General features: G+C 41.5%; 1 protein-coding gene across 13 annotated transcripts in view; it reads right to left on the bottom strand.

The window, feature by feature from the left end:
• The window catches only part of ANKRD44 (ankyrin repeat domain 44), a 209,970-nt gene that overhangs the window by 51,250 nt on the left and 141,712 nt on the right, over positions 1-17,008 (bottom strand). For 7 of the 13 annotated variants that reach the window (XM_039494044.1, XM_039494034.1, XM_039494036.1 and 4 more), the window contains 4 exons: positions 13,514-13,582; positions 10,341-10,481; positions 4,474-4,557; positions 2,091-2,202 (listed from right to left, as the gene is read on the bottom strand). In XM_039494044.1, coding sequence (XP_039349978.1) covers positions 2,091-2,202; positions 4,474-4,557; positions 10,341-10,481; positions 13,514-13,582 — 406 coding nt within the window. The remainder of the gene's footprint in view (positions 1-2,090; positions 2,203-4,473; positions 4,558-10,340; positions 10,482-13,513; positions 13,583-17,008) is intronic. The other 6 variants (XM_039494035.1, XM_039494040.1, XM_039494045.1 and 3 more) reach the window with 1 other exon arrangement.

The following is a 17,008-nucleotide window of genomic DNA, read 5'->3' as shown; positions in this document are numbered from 1 at the left end:
ATCTCAGTCTAGGATGAAGGCTCTCAAAGATTCTCTCTCTCAAATGAATAAATGAAGGGTGGAAGAACAGGTATCAGAATTTGACGACTTACTCTTCCTCCCTGTGTTACATGGAAAAGGAGGGGCTTGCAGTACAAAAAAAAATCATGGATGGAAATGAATAAAAATTAAGGGCTGATTTGTTTAACTAAGAAAAACCGTGGCAATCTGCTGCAGTCAACACTAAAATCAAGGTTGTGGTTCCAGACAAATTCCTAGACACACCTCTCTTGCTGAAGGCACACTAAATTATAACCAAACCATGCCAGGGTCTCCCACAACACATGCTGCTGCTGTTCCTTTTCACCTGAACTGTATAGATTCATATCGTAGCAGACACAATCTAAATTTCAATTTAGAATTTCCTTGCTTTTGTGACTTTGATGTAGACCATCAACATAATTTCCCATATGGCAACTGTGACTATTACTATGTATATTATGAAAAGTAGTCCATGTGTATTGTGCAGTCATCCCTTTTAATCAGGGGCGTCTCTAGCTTTTTTGCCGCCCCAAGCACGGCAGTCAGGCAGCCTTCGTCGGCTTGCCTGCGGGAGGTCCCCGGTCCCGCAGATTTGGTGGCTTGCCTGCGGGAGGTCTGCCAGTCCTACAGCTTCAGTGTACCCACCGCCGAATTGCCGCCCAATCCACAGGACCAGCGGACCTCCCGCAGGCAAGCTGCCGAAGGCAGCCTGACTGCTGCCCTCGCAGGGACCAGCAGGGCATCCCCTGTGGCTTGCCGCCCCAGGCACACACTTGGAGCGCTGGTGCCTGGAGCCACCGCTGCTTTTAATACAGAAATACTTTGGCCTATTAAACAAACCAAGGAAGCAAAAAAAGGTACTAAAAAGGCACCCAATGCCTCCATTTTACAGGACTGAGTATATATAAAATTTCATTTCTCAACTTTAAGCCATTTTTGGTGTGATTAGAGCCTGCAAAACAATATTAATAAAGTCTTCATCGTGCTGCAGATTTCAAGCACTTCAGCTAATCTGCGTCACATGCTATTCATTTTTACAAGTCATAGCTTTTTATGAATTCACACTATATAACTTTCTAGCAACTGTGCTTTTTTGCTGACAAGTATATCGTCTCCCTACCTGATATGGTTAAACATGAAAATTAGGAAGTATAATGTTGACATGGACTATCGTAATACTGCAATTACTGCATAATATGTAAGGAAAGGTACTACTTTTGTGCAGTTGATAGTAAGGAGTGTCATGCTACCATTACTCAGCTTCATTAGATCATTCAGTTAATGTGTTATCTATGATGAACAGCCACGTTAAAAAAAAACGCATTTAAGTAATGTTTTGACTGCAATCAAAACTCAGCAAAGCCATGCAACACTTAGGCTCTGATCCAGTGAAGCATGTAACATGTGCTTAAGTCCCATTGATCTCGTGTATTTAAGTGTTTTGTTGAACAGAGATTGGATTAATCACATATTTTATAGCTAAGCAATGCTTAAGTACTTCGTTGAATTGGAGCCTTAAAGCAAACACATACCACATGTTCAACACCACCTAAACACAAGGGCCCCAAACTCTGCCCCCATTCCTATAGACAAGGACATTTCTAATCAGAGATAAACCCATTATGGTTCCCCTGTGCAGGGGAGAGAGGCTTTGAGTCTGTATCTCCTGCAGTCCTCCTTAGTGGCTCTTTTCATAGCAATGAAAAAGGACAGCTGGGACTGGGCCACGTCGAGTATGCCCAGGACTTCATGGATAAGATGTAACAACTAGCTTTGTGCTCCCTGGAAAACGGGGTGGGAGAAAGGGAGGAGAATGACACCTCTCTGCCCCCACATAAGGGCCATTTACTCTGGCTTTGTGCAGGGATCAAGGATGTGTCTTGAAAAGGCCATAACAATGCCAAGTTACATCTGCTTCTGAATATTTGTCTGTAGCGTACCTTCCTCTACATTTCTTCAGCATCATGAACATCCATGGTGCTCAAACAATAACAATTCTGTAGAGTTCATAACATGCCCATGAACATCTTCTAAAAATGGAAGTCTTAGCACTGATTGAGCTGACTCACCAATTCCAAACACTGTCTATGGCCATAAGCAGCAGCATAGTGCACTGTGTTGTACCCTTCTTTGTCTTGGATCGATGGATTGGCATCATTCTGAAGCAGGAACTCTAGACACCTGTGAATAATTTACACATTTAAAGTACAGATCATACCATTTAACAGAATCATCTCCATTGCAACTATGAGCAACACTAAAGCCTCTGTTCTAAAAAGCTGGCTATTAAATGTTATATTCCTTACAGAATCTTGTACCACACAAGAGTTTTCCTGCCTTAAACTTCTGTGCAGCAATATCTGCTGGTCTTGGAGTAGCTTGTTTGATACTGTGACACTCTGTATCCCAAAGCAACACCATTACACCCCCATATATACCATGATTATATGATTATGGTATGTCTTATATGAAGTATGTCATGTAAGGTATTAATGGAAAAGTTATGATTTGCTGAATATGATTACCCTATTTGTATGCATGTATCTTTTTTTTTATCTAAAGTTATGAATATTGACTATGTACCAGTATTCAAATGTGTTTGCTCCTGGATAACACCCACAAGGTAGTTTACATCCAGTGTAGCCAGCACATTGTGGATGAACCATTCAAGGTGATGGCCCACTAAGAAACACAATAAGCCATAGAAGAACCTTATCTCCATCTGATGGGTTTTCCTGTGGACGCTTCAGACAGAATATGGGCAATGTCTGCTATGACTCATCAAAGCATGCAAGGGCATGTGACTAGCTCATGTGATACTGGACTCCATCTTGTGCCTGTACTTTTCTACAAACTGTGCTGGAGACTCTGCTTGGAACAATGAAGTTCCCTCCACATGGAAGAAGCTATAAAAGGGGGAAGTGACATCATCACTTGTCCTCACTCCTCCCTCTCCCCCACTCAACACCTGGAAATACCTTAGGAACAAAGACTGAAGTGGGGAGGTGGTCTCAGGCGGGAAAGGCAGAATCCCAGCCTGTGTATGGAAGACTGGTGAACTGTTTGTACCATAAAGGTGAGACACTGCTTGATTCAAATCCTGTCTAGTTTATAGGACTTAGATTGATATTTTGTTTTATTTTCTAGGCACTCTACTTTGATCTGTTTACTTTTTACTTATAATCACTTAAAATCTCTCTGTATCTAATAAATCTGTTTTATATTTTACCTAAAAACCATCTGGTTTGAGTGAAGTGCATGAAAAAATATTAGCTCAGTTAACAAAAACCTCTGTTTGTCCTCTCCACATTGAGGGAGGAGCAGACTGGGTAATAAACTTACACTGCTCAGGCTTTTGACCAGGGCAGGATGGTACAGTTCTGGGGTCCTAGGCTGGGGAACTGACTGGAGCCTCTCTATTTGTTGGTTCATGAGTGGCTGGCAAAAGCATTCATGTAACTCGGTTTGGTGTGTCCCTGCCTGTAAACATTTGTGTGAGTGCAGGACCAGGAGAGGTCTGCAGCTTGTCACAGCATCACGGTGAGAGAGGGAGCCCATGCTGGTACAACAGAGGGCCCAACAGTACCCCACTTCCAGGTTGCACTCCAGCAACGCCTGTCAGAGATAGTAACAGATCTGAAGTTCAACGCAGCCAGTACTGCCTCTCTAGTTTTTAAGATACATTTCTACAACAAAGAGCCAACAAGAAAATTATGTTTAACTTTATCATGGGGTAAATAGCTTACCTAGAACTAAGGAAAGTGACAATGTCATTACTGATACAGTTCAAAATTCACTGATCAAAATCACAGGTATCTAAACTAATCCAATAGCTGGCTGACTTTGAGCTCAATGGCAACTAAGCTATTATCCCAAATACATATATTTTTAATTCTTTTGATAGTGATAATTTCTCTATCTGAATCAAATATGTTCTGGGTACTCCCTGGGCCATCTATCAGAGTTTAATTTTTTACCCCTCTGGAAAAAGATTTCAAAATGTTTTCTTTGTCACTCTCTTCCATATGTCACAACATGTAGTCAAACTAATGTAAAACTATTACCAACACCAGTGACATTTAAAACAAAAACACTGCACAAAAACATCAGATTTGAACACAGTAATACTTGTGGAGGACACTGGGTTATATTTTCCTTGCAACATACAAACCTAGTGTATCGTATTTAAATAAAATAGTGTGGGATACTAAAGAATTATTAGAGTACCAATGCAATAAACATGCAGTTAGGGAAAGCAACAAGCATGGAAACAGAATTGGAAAATACATTAATAGATCAAAGAGCATTTTACTCAGGTTAGCTTCTAATAGTATCAGGCATCATTTGTAGCAAAGCAATGAGTGAACAAGACAGGAGTGTAAACTGCAGCCCAAAGAAGCAGAGGCATTCTCTACAAATGGAGTCTAACTGCTGTATTGACACCAAACTTACAATGCAGCTTCTTTTTCCTTCATCTCATTGGCTCTTTCAAGTTCTTCGGCATTTTCATGGGAGTTACCTAAAATATTCTTTCTTCTTAACAAAAGGGACAGAAAAATGCAACTCGTTTTCAAAACGTCAGATCAGTGATTTTGGTGTAATTTACCACCCCCACTCTCTCCTCCAATCAAGCGACCAATTCTAGGCATTAGTAAAGTTAAATAAAGGGCCTAGCATATGAGCTAATTACATTCCCAGACATTGAACACCACCTAAAATATGCCAGCTCTTCATTCTGTACGTCAACTTCAAAAGTAATCAAAACGTTTTGATTTCTATCAGAACCAATTTGTTCATCACTTTCTGCAACTTTCTGTTTCCCCACACCTGCCCCTTGCCCTCAAAGACTCTTCTTTGCAACCCTATGCTCCCAATCGCCATCGCCATCCTCTACCCATGGTAACTTGCTGTTGACCAAGGGATAGAACCCTGTGAAATTTTAACCACCAGCACTAAATTGGCCTGTCTTGACTCTGCTCTCGATGTGTTGCTGACAGTTCCCACACTTTGCTAAGGGTCTAGGCAACACTCTTATGAGACTCCAACAAGACTCTTTAGACATGTAAAGAGCTGAATAATTGTTCAAACTTTTGAGCCTACTGGAAAGTGGAGTGTCTCTGGTAATGTTACATGAAGGGGATCAAGTCTGGTGGGAATGGCTGGTAGTGGGTTAAATTTTGTAGACAGACATTATTTGACCCTCAGGACTGTAGAAATCAAGAGCCAAGAAAGAAAAAAAAAGTTTATGAACTGCTGTGAACCTTCACAAATATTTGACTAAAAAACACAGTTTGGTCTACTTGGATTTTTTGCCAAACCAGCGATAAACCAATCAGAGAACATTGGCACAATTCAAACTACAGCTAAAGAATTCAACATCAATGAATCTGGTTCAGTTAGAAGACCAACTTGAAATGGATTATTGAACACAAAGAACCGGCAAAAGATCCAGCCCAACCACATCACCAACATCAGCTGTGTTCTTGGTTGCCACGGTAATGGACAGAAACTACCACCTATGGTCATTTTTTAGAGAAAGAGCCAAAAAAAAAAAAGTGGAATCATCGGCTGGATGGACGAGAGAAAATGAGAGAGTGGCTGAGAGAGGTATAAAGAGAGAGACCGGATTTTTTTTGCATGCATCACCGTCCCTCGGCGGGAGGATTAACAAAAGAACCAACCGCTGGACATTGGTATAAACAAATGGATTGTGGATGCCTGGGCTAAGGTATCTGCTTAAACTGTTGTGCTGGCATCATTGCTGAACAGCCACCTCATGTTTGATGGCAAAATTGCCCAGCTGTTCAATTCAGACACAGAAGATGAGGACTTTGATGGATTTGTGGGAAAAGAATGAAAAAAAATAATGTGTGTGTTAAATAATAGAGAAATAAAAGTTTTTTTACTATGAACACTAATTTGCCCATAACTAATTTTAGTCTCTATCCAACACACACATTCCAGACTGGATTTTGAGCAATACAGAATGGCGAATCTCTTCAAAACATTCAGTGTCCCATGCTCCACATCCAGATTTGACATTCTGTATCCCAATAATGATCCCAATTCTGTCTGATGTCCAGAAGGATTGCAGACATCATAGATATCTGAGATACGCAGAATATGCACCATTAATTCACACAGGATGTTCCCGGACTACTACTCATGTGTCATGCCTCAGAAGTACATGAACCATTCAATACTGTAAAAAAGTGTTAGAGGATGGCACATGCATTGACCATGGACCCAAACACTCCCAGACACAGTTAAAGGCTGCATCTGCTAACCACAGTCAGATGATCTCAATTAAATTATTAATAAGTCTCAAGAAGAGGGGTGGAGGGAGAGTCCCTGCTGATCTGCAGAGACAATACATTCAAAAATCTCCATTTACTGGTAAGTGGCCTATCTATTTCATTAAAATGCCTCTGCGAATTCTGAGTGTAGGAAGGGATACATTCTACTAACAAGAAGTCAAGACAGCTGAATCTCTGGTAGAACAAACTTTTAGTCCTTCCTGAATTGAGATTCCTGCCTGCTCATTACCAGGCTGGATACAAAGAAAAATCATCTTCAATGGTCTTTGGACCATAGCCTGACCTCTGGAATTTTTTCCCATATGTTGGAAATAGCCATGACGACCTACAAAATGACTTAGTTCTGTACAGGTAGAAAATAATGGTCTTCTTCACCCTTAGCTTATACAACCTGGGCTCTCCTACCAAGTCTCAAGCTCTAGGAAAAAAAGAGAGGGCAACGAACGTGAAATAATCATCAGGCATAAATTCAGGGTAAGGCCACAAAAGCATAGTATCGTTCCACAGCATACTAAAGGCAGATCAGCCAGGGGTTCTTGAATCTTACTCACGCATCTAAGTGATACAGTGGCTACTAAAAGGACAATATAAGAAGACAAGAACACTCCCCATGATGTTCAAATCCAATGTTCCAGTTGGAACTAAGTTTGAAATGTGTTTTTTCTGTGAAAAATGACTGGGTGTCAAGGGGAGAGAAGAAGATGCATCCATGTGTGCTGTGTCTCAGTGCCTTCCACATCAAATTTGCTCAGTGTTTTCTAACTGCCAGCTCCTTCTGCATTCTCCAAGATTCAACAGTCTGTGCTGACTGTAAGCAACAGAAGTAGTGGGGTCAGACAACCTTACTCATCTGGAAATGGAGCATGATGAATTCATGATTGGGATTACATGACAGGACTGCCTGTAATTTAGGACTGGACTCAATGACCCAGGAGACCCCTTCCAGTCCTAAATCCCTTTGTTCCCCTCAAAGAATAGGAAGGGGTAGGATTAGTTTCAAGCTCTATGGCACCACCGGGTGAAACAGCAGGCAAGGAGGGCATATACCACAGCAGATACACATGGTCTTTACTGCTATTGTTAAATTCAGAAGTCTTAGCAGGCTTAGATGCTTTTTGCTATTGCTGGGATTGGCACCCAGAGAGATAAGAGGACTGAGGAGATTCTGAAATGAGAAAAATGGCAACTTTGGTCTGAAAGATGGGTAAGAAAACCCTAGGGATTTAGCCATAGATCTAGTATCTAGTTTTCTAATTTCAACAGATTTACTATTACCTCATGGTCTCTAGAGAGCAAATCAAAAACATTAGAGTGCACTTCTTGCGGCAACCCAGACAGTCTGAGCCATAAAACATTGTGAAGTATCACTGCTGATGCCAGAAAATGAACAACTGTCCTAGACATGTCCAGCAACACGTGTCTCACCTTTTAACTTCTCAGGAAAAGGTCATATCATAGGAATTTTTTACTGCATAAGACGACATTATAGAGGTCCATCGCCACCTGATAGTTTAGTATCTTTTTGCATATGCACATTGCAAGAGACACCAATAAATAAGATTGTTTTCAAAGCTGGACTAGTTTATGTGATTCTCTGTCCTGGGGGGTCTCATGTGAAGGTACTGCCACCCTCAACTATCTTGGAAGCCATAAAAACAACCAGGGGGTGCAACGAGGGAAAAGCAATCTTACTAATGTTTGGAGACTTGACTAAATGAATCAGGCTTTTTGCCACTGCTAAAACTGGCTTGATGGATCCTAAGCTTGGTCAAGGGCCTGTTTATAGGCAGGCCCCTGACTTGTCATGTCAGAACTCCAGACAGCAGGAGAGGCCCAAAATCTCAAAAGTTGGCTTTGAATCAAGAGTTTCAGTACAAGGAGTAGCAGCTCCTGATGGAGACTGGCCTAGAAACTTCCACTTGCCTTCCCTCTACTCTATCATATACTAGGAATGGATGTACAGGAAGTGTAGTCCTTTGAAGACCCTGCTGCCTCATGGCTAGGAGCATATGGATCGGAGGGTGACGTTCATGTACTTCGTATCCGTTTTACTGCAGAGAATGGTTCTGTGGTTTGCAATGGCCTGGCACAGAACCTTCTACAGTGGGGCTACGCAGAGGCCATTTCAAGAGAGCAATGAAGCTTTTAGAAGGTGTTATACTGGAAATGAATTGTATGTCAAACAATTTTTTACAAGACTTAAATGTATAAGAAACCAAAGTGAATGATCCCTTAGACCAGGAGAGGAACAGAGAGGACTGTGTGGGCATAACAGGCACTGAAAATAGCTGACTAATGGTTTTAAATTCCAAAGGAGACCTAAGGCTATCATAGAATCACAGATTATTAGGGTTGGAAGTGACCTCAGGAGGTCATCTAGTCCAACCCCCTGCTCAAAGCAGGACCAATTCCCCAAATGGCCCCCTCAAGGATTCAACTCACAACCCTGGGATTAGCAGGCCAATACTCAAACCACTGAACTATCCCTCCCCAATTTGATCTATACATCATGTCATAGGGCAGACACCACCAAATTATGTAACAAACTGAGAATTAGAAATTGTACAGACTAACCAGAGATTTGAGAGAAGGGGAGATGTCATTAATGAAGCTGTTGAGGAGAGTTTCTTAATCCCACTAGAATCAGACTTTGTTCCCAATGGGCTTAAGAGCACTGCATAACACTGGCCCCATACTCCGACCAACGAACCTCCAGTTCCCTCAAGTACAGTAGTCTTTTCTGCTAGTGGCTGTGTTCAGGGTTTTATAAAATATGCTAATGAGTGAATACAATGTAACTGGAATATGCTTCATACAAAAGGTATCTTGTAAGGTATCATTACAAAGCTTATAATCTATTGAGTGTGATCATCCTATTTGTATAAATGTCCCACTCTTGTATCTGAAACTAGAAATATGAAATATAACTCTGAGGGCCTATTGTAATTATACAAAGTGTGGGCCATTAATGGTGGTTTGGAATCTTGATGACTCCCATTAACCAGGACAATTGTCTGCAGATGGGTGTGTTTTACCTGTAAGTCTTCCTGTATACGTGTGTGCTGGCAAGTGGGTAGTGAAGTCTTGCAGTGACATGTGATCATGTCACCTGAACTGGAATCCATCTTTAACCTGGTGTCTTTCCATTGAGAAGGAGGGGGTGGAAACCCAGAGAGGGACAAACGATTCCCGCCTTAGGCAAAAGATATATAAAGGGGTGGAACAGAACAAAGGGAGGAGAGGAGCCATCATGAAGAATCCCCTAGCTACCACCTGAGCTGGAATAAGAGCTGTACCAGGGGAAAGAATTGTGCCCAGGCCTGGAAGGTGTCCAGTCTGAGGAAAAAACTTACTGAAGCATCTCTGAGGGAGGGGGCCTAACTCATAGGTGCTGGAACTAGGGATGCTGGTGCACCCACTGGCTTGAAGTGGTTTCCATGATATACAAGATTCACAGTTTGGTTGAATGGCTCTTAGTACCCCCACTGTACAAATTGTTCCAGCACCCTCGGACCTATTCCACCTCTGACAGAAAAGTATGGGTAGGCTGGCAATAGCTTGTCTTTGTTGTCGTCCCCAATCTGGAAAGATCTCCCTCCCATTGCCTCATGCTCTATCCTTTTAAAAAGACCACAACAGTAGAGCAGGAATGGGAAATTCCCTGAACTCTCCCTGGTGGGAAAACCACCAGAATAAGGAAACACGAAGGCAAAGTGGGAAGGGAAGTCATTCAGCAGGAGAAGGTGGGCAGCATTTTGGGGATTTATGTGGCAACTTGAATTAAAAGGTAAATTGTGCAGCTGCATAACTGCACTATACATGACTCTGCTTATAATCAAAGCTATTTCAGTAATGGGTGTGTCTATGAGGAAGAGAGGGAGGATTACCTTTGCTAGTGGGTTTATTTTTGTTTGTTTAAATGAGATTGTGGCATGAAAAGAATATGAATGACAATGAGTTAGAAACACAGTGAAAACAAGGAATACAAATAGGCTTTTTTACTTTCTGTCCATGTCTGAAGCAGCAGCATAGTGCAAAGCAGTACGTCCCCAGTCATCCGTTTCATTAATATTTGCCCCTGTGGTCACCAGTGTCTCGATACAATGGAAATGACAATTCGCAGCTGCATAGTGCAAAGGTGTCCTGCAAAACAAATGGCAATTTATTACTTCAAACACTATCTAAAACATGTCAAGGATTATACTAATGAGCCCCAACTGCACCATTCCTAGAGAGGCCTCAGGTAAAACAAAACAACCCCCCATGCTCCTCCTCCCCCCCCAAAAAAAACCCCTCAGGGTTTGGGGTTTATTTACAGCTTCTTGTTCAACCAAAAAACATGAATTAGTCTCTGGCCACATTCACTTAATGAAGTTTAATGGTCTAAGCCAGAGGTGGGGAAACTACGGCCTGCGGGACGGTCCTGCCCGGCCTCTGACGTCCTGGCCCGGGAGGCTAGCCCCAGGCCCCTCCCCCGCTGCTCCCCCTCTCCCGCAGCCATAGGGCCAGGGGGTTGGATAAGGGGCAGGAGGTCCTGGGGGACAGTCAGGGGACAGGGAGCAGGGGGCAGTTAGATGGGGCGGAGGTTCAGGGGGGGTGGTCAGGGGATGGGGAACAGGGGGTAGTTGGACAGGGGAGAGGTTCTGGCGGGGCAGGGGACGGGGAACAGGGGGGTAGATAGCGGGTGCGGTCCCGGGGGGCGGTTAGGGGCAGTCAGGGGACAAGGAGCAGGGGGAAGAGTTGGCTGGGTGAGGGTTTCTGAGGGGGGGCAGTCAGGGGGTGGGAGGGGTCAGATAGGGGGCGGGGGCCAGGCTGTTTGGGGTGGCACAGCCTTCCCTACCCAGCCCTCCATACAGTTTTGCCCCCCAAGGTGGCCCTCAGGCCAAAAAGTTTGCCCATCCCTGGTCTAAACTCCAGACAAGCAATATAAAACCCAACAAACCACCACCAATTGGGCAGTTCTTATGTTTCCAGAGCTCTCTGCCTGGTTTGTGTCCTGTCTCTCCCTCCCATGAAAGTAGCTCAGCCACTTTTTAAGTCAGCAGCCTCAGCTGCAGCCTGTTGCCTCAACTCAGGGTGATACAATGAAACATCAGCCTGTATTTAATCCTCAAAACATCATGGTGTTGCCTGGCTCAGTCAGAGCCTATGGGCAATGACTGCGGTGGGGTGACACATAGCTGTGCGATGACCTATCCACCCTGTCTCACTGACAGATTCCAACATCCAAGAAAGGATTCATTGTGCAGTATAGTTCACAGAGTCAGAGATTTGGCATCCCCAACTCAGAAGCATGAGTATCATTCAGAAAGCACATTCATTGCTGGGAAGGCAGGAGTTTCCTGCTGGGTATGAAATTTTCAAAGGCTGCTTCTACCACTCAAAGACACGAAAAACCTCTACTAATTAAAATTCTTTGGTTCCCCCCCCCAAAAAAGTTTTTTTTGTTTCACTTATTTTTTTGGGAAGTTGTGAAATGCAAATAACCAAAAAGTGCTTCATTTTCTTACTAGCTCTCTCAGTTTTGTACCTGTTTCATTTACACGGGATAAAGAACAGCTTTTTTTTGTGTGTCAAAGCTGTTGCCGAAAGGTGACATACCTCACTGTGTCTCTTTAGCACATATGGTTTTAAAACTAATCGGAAAGCCCTTTACTGCACCTTTAGGATGAAATGCCAATAACGCCTATAACACATTAGAGCCTTTTAATGTTAGATTACTTTATGTCGTCATTACGAACAAGAGCAAAACTTCCTAAAAGTTATAATCTTGTATATTTCATTTGCTAAGGCTTTTACAATGTCCTTGGCGAGATAAACAACACAAATGGTCCTTAAAGAGTACTCATTTAAAAATACCGCAAGACTCATTTTTTTCTATTTTAATTTGGTTACAGTACATTTATGTAGTATTTTTTGGATTACACTTTCCTTCCTATCCAGCTCTTTAAACTGAGCTGTGCTATTACTCATATCGCAATTCAAAAGCAAGTAAATCACACATATTGGGACCAAGATTTTCAATAGTGGGGACCTAATGTGAGGTTCCTAACTCATTTCAGTATTAGCTTTGCTGCACTGCCACACTGAGAAAAGCAAAGGTGTTTGAGCTGGTGCCCTGCTGGCTAGCATGACAGGGGGCTTTTGACTGGGAATTCTGTGAACACAGATTTGAAATTTCTTCCCACCTGTGGTCCAAAATAGCCCAAATCTGACTAATGTCTGGGTTTGTTACAAGGCTCATCTGTTTTCCGATTTTAAAATGGGGAGGAAGGGGTTGGGAGAAGAGAAATTTTAATGAGAAGGATTGAAAATTGTTCAAGAGGAAGGAGGAGATTTGTGATGGGTTATTTTAAGCTGTTGCCCTCAAAGGTGCATAGTGCATGAGATCTGCCCCCCTTTTTACCCTTTCTATAACACAACAATAATTTAGGCTCTTGAAAATTCACTTGATTTTCACAATGGCAGACCAATTCAGCTGTTCCCATTGACTAGACTGGGAGCCGCAGAGAGCTCAGCCATTCTGAGCCTAAGGCCTCAATCTTGCAAAGTCTTATGCACATGGTTAACTTTACACACCATGAGTAGCCACTAAAGTTAATGGGACTACTAACAGTGTGTGAAGTTAAACACATGCATACGCAATTCCAGGATCAGAGCTTAAAGATGAAGTAGGCTCCTATTTTTTAAATCCGTGGCTTAGGTGAAAAACTGTTTGGCTGAATGTGTAATGTACATCCGGGGCACTCAGGAAGTTAAATCAGCACATCCATTTCTGTCATAACAATACCGGCATTATTTTACTTTGAGAAAGTCTAGAAAGCAGGCTGATGAGCAGTAGTTCTCCCCACAGTGACGTGCAGGTGCTATCTTGGGCACAAAGGCACAAGGATCCAAGCAGTGCGAACAGCAATGAGGAATAAAATTAAACCACTGATATTTTTAAACAAGAAAGACTCAAGAGCATGTGCTTGGCTTTCATGTATTTAATGTAGTCTGCACCTGCCTTTTTGGCATTTAACTTCAAGCGCAGTATCCTATTGGGAATGGTGATTTCCTACCCCCTTTTACGGTTTACCTTTTTAAGCGGAACATATGATTTCCAGATTGAGGGCTTTTTCTTTCTCTTTCTTTTTTTGAGATATATCTGAAAAAGAGCTTCACAATTTACATACCTCCCAGATTTGTCCTTTTTATTAAAATCTGCTCCACTGCTCTGCAAGAGTTTTACACATTCAACGTTACTGAAAAGACAAGGAAAGAAAACAAAGCATGAGCAAAACAGAAGTTTTCATCTTGGTCAGTACAAAAAAAAAAAGTGTTATTTCACTATTTGCAGTGCAGAAATGGCATAAACTTCAATTCAAGCCCAAACAAAAGAACCGAGAAAAAGGAAATTTGTAGAGTTCACACCTTTATTACTAGATAAGCTTGGAATGCTATTCCAGACAAGTTAAAAACTAGGGCTGTCAAGCAATTAAAAAATTAATTGCAATTAATCACACTGTTAATAATAGAATACCATTTATTTAAATATTTTTGGATGTTTTCTACATTTTCAAATATATTGATTTCAATTACAACACAGAATACAAAGTGTACAATGCTCACTTTATATTTAATTTTTATTACAAATATTTGCACTGTAAAAAACAAAAGAAATAGTATTTTTCAATTCACCTAATACAAGTACTGTAGTGAAATCTCTACCATGAAAGTTGAACTTACAAATATAGAATCATGTACAAAAAATAACTGCATTCAAAAATAAAACAATGTAAAGCTTTAGAGCCTACAAGTCCACTCAGTCATACGTCAGCCAATCGCTCAGACAAACAAGTTTGATTACAATCCGCAGAAGATAATGCTGCCCACTCTTTGTTTACAATATCACCTGAAACTGAGAACAGCATTCGCGTGGCATTGTTGTATCTGGCATCGCAAGATATTTATGTGTCAGATGCGCTAAAGATTCGTATGCCCCTTCATGGTTCAACCAACGGTCCAGAGGATATGCATCCATGCGGATGACAGGTTCTGCTTGATAACAATCCAAAGCAGAGCGGACTGACGCATGTTCATTTTCATCATCTGAGTCAGATGCCACCAGCAGAAGGTTGATTTTCTTTTTTGGTGTTTCAGGTTCTGTAGTTTCCACATCCAAGTGTTGCTCTTTTAAGACTTCTGAAACCAAGCTCCACACCTCGTCCCTCTCAGATTTTGGAAGGAACTTCAGATTCTTAAACCTTGGGTCGAGTGCTGTAGCTATTTTTAGATATCTCACATTGGTACCTTCTTTGCATTTTGTCAAATCTGTTGTGAAAGTGTTCTTAAAATGAACATGTTCTGGGTCATCATCCAAGACTGCTATAACATGAAATATATGGCAGAATGTGGATAAAACAGAGCAAGAGACATACTATTCTCCCCCAAGGAGTTCAGTCACAAATTTAATTAACACATTTTTTTTTAATGAGCATAATCAACACAGAAGCATGTCCTCTGGAATGGTGGCCAAAGCATGAAGGGGCATATGAATGTTTAGCATATCTGGCACGTAAATACCTTCCAATGCCAGCTACAAAAGTGCCATGCGAACACCTGTTCTCACTTTCAGGTTACACTGTAAATAAGAAGCAGGCAGCATTATCTCCTGTAAATGTAAACAAACTTGTTTGTCTTAGCAATTGGCTGAACAAAAAGGAGGACTGAGAGGACCTATAGGTTCTAAAGCAGGGGTCGGCAATCTTCGGCACGCGGCCCATCAAGGTAATCCGCTGACGGGCCCTGAGACATTTTGTTTATCTTGACTGTCCACAGGCACAGCCCCCCCCCGCAGCTCTCAGTGGCCGCGGTTCACCACTCCCGGCCAATGGGAGCTGCAGGAAGCGGCAGCCAGCACGTTCCTGTGGCCTGTCACTTCTCGCAGCTCCCACTGGCCAGGAATGGCGAACCATGGCCACTGGGAGCTGTAGGGGGCCGTGCCTGCAGATCGTCAATGTAAACAAAATGTCTCACGGCCTGCCACTGGATTACCCTGGTGGGCTGCATGCCGAAGGTTGCTGACCCTGCTCTAAAGTTTTACATTGTTTTGTTTTTGAGTACAGTTATGTAACAAAAAAAAGTTACACTTTCATGATAAAGAGATTGCACTACAGTACTTGTATGAGGTGAATTGAAAAATACTATTTCTTTTATCATTTTTACAGTGCAAATATTTGTAATAAAAAATAATATGAAGTGTGCACCATAAACCTTGTATTCTGTGTTGTAATAGAAATCAATACATTTGAAAATGTAGAAAAACATCCAAAATATTTAATACATTTCAATTGGTATTCTATTATTTAACAGTGCGATTAATCAGAATTAATTTTTTTTAGTTAAATGCGTGAGTTAACTGTGATTAATCAACAGCCCTAGTTAAAACAAATCAATAATATAAATAGAAAGTAATAAATATATCCTGGATTCAAGGTGAGGGAAGGCAGTCAAAAATTTCCGACGGGAGTTGTGCTGCTAATACTTCCGATGCTGAGCTGAGAATTTTTCCAAGAATAATTTTGAAGTTTGAAGCAAGCTTACAAAATGCTGGGCTAATAATGAGTTGGAGATTTAGGCCCCAGTTCAGGAAAGCACTTAAGGACATGATTAATTTTTTATTCATATGCTGAAGTCCACTTTTTTCTGCAAAACATTTAGCATAAACTTAACTTTAAGCACCTACTTAAATCCCATTTTCTTCAATGAGACTTAAGCACAAGCTTAAAGTTAAGCACATCCTTAAGAGCTTTGTTGCATTCAAATAGGATTATTAATAGTTTTTATCCCCACTGAATGAATTCAATATGATACAACTATGTGTTGTTATTGTTGAAATTGAAGTGATTCTTAATGGAAAATAAAATAGCTGCATTTTAATGTCTTTGTAATTCAAGTAAATTAATGTACAATACCAAACCAGAAGATCATGTAATGAAGCACAATAATCTTCCAACACTCCTTTGTCATTCAGAGAGGCAATAAATAATTTCTACTGAGAAACAGAAAAAAGAGATCCTTTGAAAGCTAGTCTTGTCTCAATGCCAATATAACTCCCATTAATGTTAATAGGAGTTACAGGCATGCATCAAGAGGAAAATATGTGTTTTATGTACAGCTACAATTCCAGTCTAAAAGAAGCAGATGGAACAAAACTGGTGTTCACTGCAATCTAAAATTGCCAGTGTATAAAATATCTACAAAATGCTCCCCACAACGTACCCAAATTTTACCTCTTATTTCAGTCCCTTTCTTTCAGGCACCTGAGGTATTATTTTGAGTCCAGCTTTAAGGAGAGGTACTTTCCGTAGAGTGCTCTGTCATGGTAATTCAGTCCACCCAACTACTATACATCTTCTGTTAACCGTATGAAATAAATGCTTAACAAAAACAAGCCTGTCTAGTGTCTGAAACACTTTCATTATGTACTTTTGATGTGATGACTTTTGTGCAGTGGACAATGGTCCACTAAGAAGTGAGCTGACAACTCATTCTTACAAAGGCTACCACATAGTCACCAGGTAGTTACCATAGCTGGTCAATACAACCCTTGCCAATCTAGGATGGATTCTAGAGGCTCCATCTAGCAATCTTCTGAGCCATCAAGTCCTCAACAGAAGAGCCAGAAA

Source organism: Mauremys reevesii, linkage group 11, assembly GCF_016161935.1.
Source record: "Mauremys reevesii isolate NIE-2019 linkage group 11, ASM1616193v1, whole genome shotgun sequence".
NCBI classification, from domain to species: Eukaryota; Metazoa; Chordata; order Testudines; family Geoemydidae; genus Mauremys; species Mauremys reevesii.
The sequence above is the reverse complement of the archived record's forward strand: the minus strand, read 5'-3'. Positions and strand labels throughout refer to the sequence as shown.